General features: G+C 52.2%; 1 protein-coding gene across 1 annotated transcript in view; it reads right to left on the bottom strand.

Moving 5' to 3' along the window:
- The window catches only part of TBX5 (T-box 5), a gene marked incomplete at its 3' end in the record, with an annotated part of 28,052 nt that extends 20,049 nt beyond the window's left edge, over positions 1-8,003 (bottom strand). The window contains exons 1-5 of the mRNA XM_027906361.1: positions 7,829-8,003; positions 6,169-6,263; positions 3,437-3,556; positions 2,554-2,701; positions 242-394 (exon numbers count right to left, since the gene is read on the bottom strand). Coding sequence (XP_027762162.1) covers positions 242-394; positions 2,554-2,701; positions 3,437-3,556; positions 6,169-6,263; positions 7,829-7,975 — 663 coding nt within the window. The remainder of the gene's footprint in view (positions 1-241; positions 395-2,553; positions 2,702-3,436; positions 3,557-6,168; positions 6,264-7,828) is intronic.
- Between the last annotated feature and the right edge of the window lie 1,018 nt (positions 8,004-9,021).

The following is a 9,021-nucleotide window of genomic DNA, read 5'->3' as shown; positions in this document are numbered from 1 at the left end:
CGAAAAGGAGAAAGAGTAAGGAAAAGGACAAGGGGGTAAGAAAAAGGAGAAGAATGGAAAGAAAAAAGAGAAAGGAGGAAAGCAAAAGGAGAGGGAGGAAGGGACAAGGAAAAGGGGAAAGAAGAAGGGGTGCAAGGAGAAGCGGGGCGGGAAGGGGAGCCGAGGCCCTCAGGAAGAGCAGGGGGAAGAGGGAAGGAGCAGGACGCCGTTTGCCGGGGCGGGGGCCGGCCCAGCCGCTCACCTTGTGGTTTTGGTAGGAGGTGACGGCGATGAAGGCGGTCTCCGGGAAGACGTGGGTGCAGAAGGCGGTGTTCTTGGAGCCGAAGCCGTTGTTCTCGTCCGCTTTCACGATGTGAAGCCGGGGCTGGTATTTGTGCATGGAGTTCAGGATGATCTGGGCAAGGGGAGAAGGAGAGAACACCCCGTGGGAATGGAGCTGGGACAGAGCGGCACAATCCCCACTGACCGGGGGAGGGGAGGAAGTGGGGAAGAGGGATGCCCTTCCCAAAAATCTTCACCCTTTTCATTGAGGAGGGCTGATTTAGTTGCTGGGGTAGGGGGACATATCTGTGAACAAACCCCATCGCTCAAGGAGCCCGCCAGGGCCAGGTGATGCTGAGAAAGGTGATTCCTCATCCAGCACCCCCAGCCCCAACCTTGGGCTGTGCTGCTCTTTCCCCTCGCACCCCCGAGGGGCCCGGAGCTGCTCCCCTAACAGCTTTTGACATCCTGAACCTGTTGCTGGAGGGCTGGGGAAGACTTTTCGCCTTTCCAGTCCCTTCACAGACCCCTAAACCTCCCAGCTCACCACCACAGAACATCACAACCCCTACACACCCCAGCGGGGCAAAGAGTCCAGAAAGAGCGAGGGAAAAGGAGGACTGGAGAGATTTAGGGACACATCCCCCCCGTCAGCGACCCACAGAGGATGCGAGGAAGAGGAGGGTGGCGGAGGTGGGGAGGGATGAAGCGCTGTGTTTGAGATAAAAAGCGGTCCCTGCTCGGTACCGGGTTAATCTCGGGGGAAAATGGGGGGACCGAGGAGGGGGGGCAGCGGCGACGGGGGGCCGCTCGGTCACGATAATGACTGCCGGACCCTGGCGACAGCGAGACGCAGCGCGTCCCGCCGCCGCCTCCCCCGTCCCGGGGGTTTAAGCAAATTGCTTTGACATCCAGGAAAGTCGTAGACATCAACGGTGAACGATCTAATGGTTTTTAATTTCATTACAGCGACTCTAATTGAGAGGCTCCTGGCGCAGCTCCTCCTCTGAAGTCCCTTATTGTCCCCTCAGCGTCTTCGGTTTGTTTAGAGGGACTTTTTCCCCACAGCCGCCTGTTCCCAGCGGGGATGCCTGGCCCCGTCCCCGCGGGCCGGATCCCCCCCTTCTCCAGGACTGCTCCCCAAAAGCACCCCGGGGGGTGGGATGGGTCCCCCCTGGCTGAGCTGCTCCCCTCCCTCTTCCCACAGCGGGTGGAGTGGGGAAGATCCTGATCCCTGGAAAGCACCTCTTGCAAACCTCTTTTCCACTAGTCCAAGGTAAAAATTGAAATAAAACTAAAATAAAATCAAAATTATAAAAAGGAAAGGGAAATCAACTCCCCAGCTGGAGGTGCAAAGGAGCGCTTGGAAAAGGATGCTCAGCACTGGGGTGGGCAGGGGGTTCGGCTGGCTGCTCTCCCCAACCCCCTTGTTCACTCCTTAGCGTCCACGTGGGCAAGAATTTAATAGCACTAAATTTATCGTTAAAAAGCAAAGGAAAAAAAAAACAACTTGGAAAAAAAAAAGAAACTGAAGTGTTGAAACGAGACTGGAGAAAAATACGCTCTTGGAAAGGGATGGTGGGATCTGGATTCACATACCCGCTCAATTATATATATATTTCTTTTTATAGATATATATACATATTATTCATACACGCACTTATATATTTGCTCAGAGGAACTCGCATCTTTGGAGACCTTCGAAGGAGGGCTGTTCCTGGCTGCAGAATTCACACTAACTTTCACAGCCTCACGAGTCTCGCAAAGTTCTTTTTATGTCCAAGAAGTTCTAGCGGGACTTCAATTTTTTTTATTGTCTTTACTGATTGTTGCTTTTTCCTTTTTTTTTTTTTTTTTTTTTAATCGAACTATCCTCACGGTTTTAGGTCCTATTCTCTCCAATAATTATGCCTGATTGATTTTACCTGTTAGGCAAATTCCCAGAGGCAGTGAGCAGATTTTTAACGATCCGAGGCTCCCCGTGCGATTAAAACCAGGTAGCCAAATGCTCAATTAAGCCGGGCGAGTTTGACCCACTCGCGAGCTCCAGCCCACGGCGTCTGTAATCAATTCCCACACAGAGTGGTGAAATAACCCGGTTTTAAGGTTTATGCTCCTACTTTCGGGGTCCTCATAGGGGTTCATCCCACTCCGAGAAGGAAATGACACCCCACCAACACTACGGATTCGGGGGTGGGTGACACAGCCTTGGTGGCGCTGGCAGGGGTCGGGGGGACACTCATGGACACACCGTGGGGCCCCGGTAACCCTTCTCCCACTCCTGGTACTTACATGTCCGAAGGGATCAAGGTGGTTGTTGGTGAGTTTGAGCTTCTGGAAGGAAACCAGCTGCCTCATCCAGTGGGCACCGGTAGCCGGGGAGTCGGGATGCACGTACAGTCTCCCGGGCATGGCCGGCTCTGCCTTCCCCGTCACCGACCTGCGTGGGGACATAGGACTGAGCTCCGGGCACGTGGAGGCTGCCCGTGGGCTCCTGCTCCCCATCAATCCCCTCCTGGGGTCCCTCCCGGGGGCTCCTGCTCTCCCATTCCATCCCCTCCGTGGCCTCCTGCTCCCGATCCATCCCCTCCCGGAGTCTCTTCCGTGGGTTCCTGCCTCTCATCCATCCCCTCCGGTGGGATCTCTCCCTCTCAGGTGCGCGGTGCCGGACGGTCACGCCGTGCTTGGGGAGAAAAGGTATTCCAAACACCGCTCGGGGAATTACTGAGCTCTTTGGCACCTTTCCCGTCGGAGATGGCTCTCGCTGCTTCCCCGTTTAACCCCATCCTTCCTCCTCTCCCTAATTACCGGGACTCAAGCCAGGAGCAAAGCACCAATTCTTAGAGATTTTCCCTTCCTTAATATAATTGAACTATCGGCTCAAGGATCGCCAACAATCTCATCGTCAAACAGGAATAGTTGTTCGCTAACTGCGAGACTTTTCTTCCCTTTTTTATTCTTTTCTTTTTTTTTTTTTTTTGGATGCGTTGCTCTCCTAAGGAGTGTGGGAGCATCCCGTTACGCTCAGGTGAGGCTCCTGCAGCCCAACATCTCCCTTTTACACGGGGAAAAAAAGAAGGACGAGCCGCTGATTGAAGGATATCTCCCCACCAGGCAGCCCGGAGAGCCCGACACAGAGGTCTCCTCCCTCCCCTTTCCCCCCACGCGTGCATACCATTTATTATCTGCAAATTTGTATCTGTGGTCATCCGCTGGTACAATATCCATCAACAGGATGTACTTCGTTTTTGGATTAAGTCCAGTGACCTTCACTTTGTAACTGGGGAACATACGCCTGTTTAAAAAAAAAAAAAAAAGTAAATAAAATAAAAACCAAACAAACAAGTATAAAAAGCAGTGAAAAGCAAGTTTGCCAAGGTGGTTTCAGAGCGTGTTTGGGGGTGGGGGGAGACATAGAGGGGGACACTTAACAAACGGGCAACGCCACCCTCTCAGATGGACCTTCCCGAAAGGCTCGGGCAGTGCAGGGTGCGCCCTTCCCTCGGGGTGCAGCACATATTTGGGTTCCCACTCCAGGTCCCTACCGAGGCCAACCCGGTGATTTTTTCGAGACAGAATCGCAGTTTCGACGCTGGCAGATTTATTTGTTCACCTATTCATGTGCCTATTCGTGTTTTGACTAATTATTTGTTTCGCCAAGGCTTCAAGTCCCCCTTTGTTGAACAAATCTGACCGTGAGAACTTTTGGAAACAAGTTACTTCCCTCTGGCCATAAGCCTCTGGAACAGGAGGGGAGATTTGCCAAAAAAAAAAAAGTTTTTAAAAAAGTTACAATATAGATATTTCTACAAAAGTATATGTATTTTTATATATTTCTTGAAATACATATATTTATAGAAATACATAATAATATATATATATAGAAATGTTTACGTTTAAATTCGTATATATTAACCACTTTTATGTCTATCGACTGTTCTATGGGCTGATAAGGAGAGGAAAAAAAACCCTCCACGCACTCAGGTGTAAGAGGAAATCTATGTGCAGCAGTGAGCGCCTCCCGAGACACCAGCAAACACACCTGACAAATCCTTGGAAACCCTCGGATACACACAAGACAGGGGCTTTTCGAAATATTTTCCATTACTGCAAGGCAGGGACTTAAAACACTGCTGTTATTTTAGTTTGAGCTTTCCAAATATTTAAAAATAAAGCAGATGAAAATGTATCCCTGGACTTAAAACACGCATAAACAGAAGAAAAAGAAAAAAACCTCCACACCTCTAAAAATACTGAGCTCTTCTCCGAGGCTCGGGATCTTATCGCTGCCGTGAGGCACCTGGGCTGGGCTTTAATTCGGTTGTAAAAAGCTGAGAGGGGGTGGAAAGCGACCAACGGAGAAAGTGGGGGTTGAAAGTTAAAGTTTTTAGGGAGAAGAAACCAAATTCCACCTGAAGATCTTTCTGTAACTCCGCCGACAACACCTGAGCAGCAGAACCGTGGATTTCGCCAACGATAAACAGAATTCTATCAATAAGGAAACCTATCCCGTATCTCCCCTCGAGCCCCTGCACTGTAAATGTCTATTTTATTGCTCTCCAGATGAGATTTCTGTCCACGGCGATATTTTGTTTGAAATTTCTGCAAGGTGGTTTCTGTCTCCCTGCGAGACGTTTTTTTTTTTTCCCCTGTGAACTGAGTTTTTTTCGGGAGGTCCCGGCACCGGCCTTATTCCACCCCCCCCCCCCCTCCTTCATACCACGTCCTCTTGGCCACAAACCCCTTCTTTAAAACCGATTTTTCCAGCAGCAGCGAGATTCAAGGGGGGAATGCGAGCCATGAGACAGATCTATTCGCTAAAACTTCATCCAACCAGCTCCATATTTTTTTTCCCTCCCTCTTCAGGCAAATTTTGGAAGACCACAACAAATACCAGATGACAGAGCAAAATGAAAGTTTGACGCCGCGTTGTTTATTCTGCCCTTACAATCTAAAAGTACTACTATTACTACGAGTGGAGAGGAGTATTTTTGCCTCTTTCTCCAAGTATTTAGATTTAAAATTACAACGAAAAAGCCTCCCTCGGGCTGCCCCTAGTTTACCGGTGGGACTGGAGAGACTCTTTCGCTGGGTCTCGCTGGCCACTCTTCAATTTAAGAGATTAATATTAAGGATAATGTTAAATCCCCTCCAACACACGCTCATACACATATAAATATCTGCAAATCAGGTTTACTAAGCCGGCCATGGAATCGATTATAGCCCCAATAAAGTTGGATTTGCAAGGCTGTAAATTTTTCTACACACCCACGCAGATAAACATACATATAGAAATAGATGCGTCCGCAAATAAATAGCATGTGGATCTATCTCTGCATCTAAACAGCTTTGCTATCGCTATATAAACAGTAGCTAAAGACCGCATACACTTTTAAATGGGGTGCGTGGGTGTGCTGGGAATACACACCTCAGTGTGAGCGAAATAAATAAGAAAGGCTGTCAAACAGCATAAAATATTTTAAAAATGCAGAAGGGCGTATCTGCTGATAATAATAATAATAATAATAACAACAACAATAAAATTAATAATAATTATAGCCCACCGAGCTGCTCTAAACAAGGTTTGTTTTTGGCCAAGTGGTTGCAACTCGCGTTCTCCTGGAAAGTTTCCAAAGGCCTGAAATTGGGATTAACGATCCAACTGTTCTGGTTAAGAAAGAAGCCACAAGAAACAATTTCTGCCGCATATATCCGGGCAGGGAGGGCTCTCCATGGCCGGGCAGGGCTTTGAGGGTGCTCTCGGTCCGAGGTGGGGGGGGGGGGGTCTCAGACACGAGAGACGTGACTGTCGCAATGTCGGGGAGGTGGACACGCACCCCCATCCACGCGGCAGCGATTTTCCCCCCGCAAACACGCAGGGGAACGCGGACACCCCTCTCCTCTTACCTCCCGGCCTTTGTTATGATCATCTCCGTCCCCACTTCGTGGAACTTCAGCCACAGCTCCCGTTCGTGCAAAAACACCTTGATGCCCTCCATGCCCTGCGGAGGGGGAGGCACAGAGCGTCAGCCCCGAGCGCTGCGGCGACAGCCCCGGCGGGAAACTCGGAGGGAAAAGGCCCCGGAGCTCGGGGCATTCCCGGGAAAATCCTGCCGCAAAGCCGGGGAGAGGGGGATTTCAGGACGGAGCACTGTGATGCCGCTTAAGGCGGGCCTGGAACAGGGTCCTGCGGGCCTCGGTGCTCCTGGGGCGGGGAGGCGATGGGAGGGAGCCCCGGAGCCGGCTCCGACCGCATCCTCCCAGAGCAATCCCCCAGCGCTTCGGCCCAGCTGCTCCCAGAGCCAGCCAGAGGAGATTTATAACCTCCCACGAGTGATTTACACCCGCTGGCTGCACTCTGCAAGCCAGAGCGGCATAGGGTGTTACTCTGCTCCCCTCGCCGCCTTATTTTCTCTCTTCCCCCCGGCCCTCACCACCCAAAAACTGAGAGCCCCCTGGTTGGGGCGGATGCCATCGCTGGCACAACACATCCCTGCACCAAGCCAAGCACAGAATTCCCCCCTCTAAAAATGGAGCCAAATCGCCCCGTCAAACGCTTCGAGGGTTGGTTTCCAAAAGCAAACGGTGGGACTAGTCCCTGTGCCCACTCCGGCCCAGCCGAGCCTCATGCCCGCACCCACAGTGGGTTGGGGCATTACCTGACAGGGGCTCTCCCGGAGGGCTCCACGGCCGCCGAAGGAAAGGGAATCTCAGTGGAGAAGCCCCTCTCCCCACCTTCCTCCCCCCCACCACCCCCCACATTCCCAGGGCTGCCCCGAGCCGTCTGGGGCCGAGAGCTGGGGGCCGGCTCCGGGCACCGGGATCTCCCAGGGAAGGAGAAGCCGAGGGATGGCCCGGCCCGCTGCCGCCTCGTCCTGCCCTTCTCGGGAGTCCTCCGGGAGCTGCAGCCGGTGGGTCCCGCGTGGGAGCCCACGGGTGTCCCGGTAGCACGCAGCGCCGGGGGGAGGGCGAGAGCTGATGGAGGGCATGAGGGACACCCCAAGGTGTGTGTGGTCCCCGGGTCGTTGCGGGGATGCCCACGCGTGACAGCACCTGCCTGCCCTCAGTGTCCGTTGCGTGGGTATGGGCTGTATCTGTATATGCCTGCCTGGGTGGACAAGGGGCACGTATATATACAAACAAATATATATAAATTTATATCTTACACTGTACATTTATATCCTACACAACCACGCACGGGCACAGCAAAGATACATTCTGTTCATACGTGCATTTGGACACCCACGCGTGGGCGCTTGTGGGGGTGTGTCCGCCGCTGCCTGAGTGGGTTCACCTCTCTGTTATTTTGGGTGCCTTTCCCTGCGTGCCCCTCCACGCACCCCAACATTCACGCCCGCACTTCCCCGCAGGTTTAGCGCTTGAGCACGACCTTAAATAACACTCAGGCAGGATGAGGCCCACGATCAGGTGAGGCTTTTCGCCCCCGTGGGGCCTAAAATGACTCAGCCACCCAGTTGGGGGGAAAAAAAAAACGGCGGAGAAGAGGGAAAAATAACACCAAAATGAAATAATGAGGGGGTTGAGGAAGAGGAGCGCGGGTCCTTACCTGCTGGGTGAAGGCTGCTTGGGGGGACGTGGGGGACTTGCTGGTGGCGCCCAGCTGCGCGTCCTGCTTGGCTTCAGCCTGGAGCTCCTTGGCCTCCGAGTCTGCCGGCGTGGTGGGGAGCCCGAAGCCTTCCTCGCCATCCGCCATGTTACGAGCTTCCTTCGCCGAATCCCCCACTGCAGGCACACATCGGGGAGAGAGCAGAGATAAGAGACGCATAAGTCAACGCTGACGTTTAAGAAAATAGATATATTCCTATAGCTCCGCTCCGGGGAGCGAGTGGAGCGCCGGGGCAGGGCTGCCCGGCAAGCCCGCAACTCACTTCCAGCTGCCCGGGGAGAGAACGAGGCCCTTTAACTTTGGGAGAGGGAGAAATAAAGACTTTTATTTATTATCGCAGCCCGCAAGGGATGATAGGATTTGGGGGGGTGGGGGTGGGGGGGGTGGAGAGGGAGGGGAAGGGGGAGGCGGTATTATTGAATGCATCTTTTGGAAAAGGTAAACAGCGTATTTTAGGGCCGGCTGGCAGGACACGGGGAACAAGGCACCCGAGGGGGTGGGGACCGGCCAACTCATCACACAAATGACTCTGGAGGTCGAGGGGTCCGAGGTGGGGGCGACAGAGCCTCCCCTGTGTCTTGACCACCTCCAATCCCCCCGGGTTCGCTGAGGCCCAGGGGTTTACAGTCCCCACTTTCCTCCCAGGGGAAGCGGGAGCTTTCACCCCACTGCAATTTCGACTGGGAAAACACCACTGACACGCGAGGCCGCTTCTATCACCCCATTTTCAAAGACAACACAACCTCTTTCCTCTCTTATAAACAAATAAATAAACAAATAAATAGAAAGGCTTCTCTCCCCTTACCCCGAGCAGTTGCAAGAAAAGGAAAGGATGGACAAGATGACTAAAATACATAAAAAATAAATCAATCGGACAAGACACTGTGCAAGGTAATGTGCACTCGGCTGGTGAACGAGGAGGTGGAATCGGGGCTGAAGTGAACTAAACCATGACATTTAGGGTAAAACTACACCAGCGGAGTAAAAGAGCTTAAAAAATTCAAGGTTTCTATCTAATGCGAGTAACCGCAGTGAGTTTTAAAAGCAGCATTTTGACTTAGCTTTAAAGGCTCTATCAAGAATCGAAAAAGTTTCACAGCAGCTCCAAAAAAAAAAAAAAAAAAAAAAAAAAA

This window comes from Empidonax traillii, unplaced genomic scaffold (genome assembly GCF_003031625.1).
Source record: "Empidonax traillii isolate 1590-97213 ecotype Southwest subspecies unplaced genomic scaffold, ASM303162v1 scaffold1284:size186872, whole genome shotgun sequence".
Lineage (NCBI taxonomy): Eukaryota > Metazoa > Chordata > Aves > Passeriformes > Tyrannidae > Empidonax > Empidonax traillii.
This window is presented reverse-complemented; position numbering and strand designations above follow the sequence as displayed.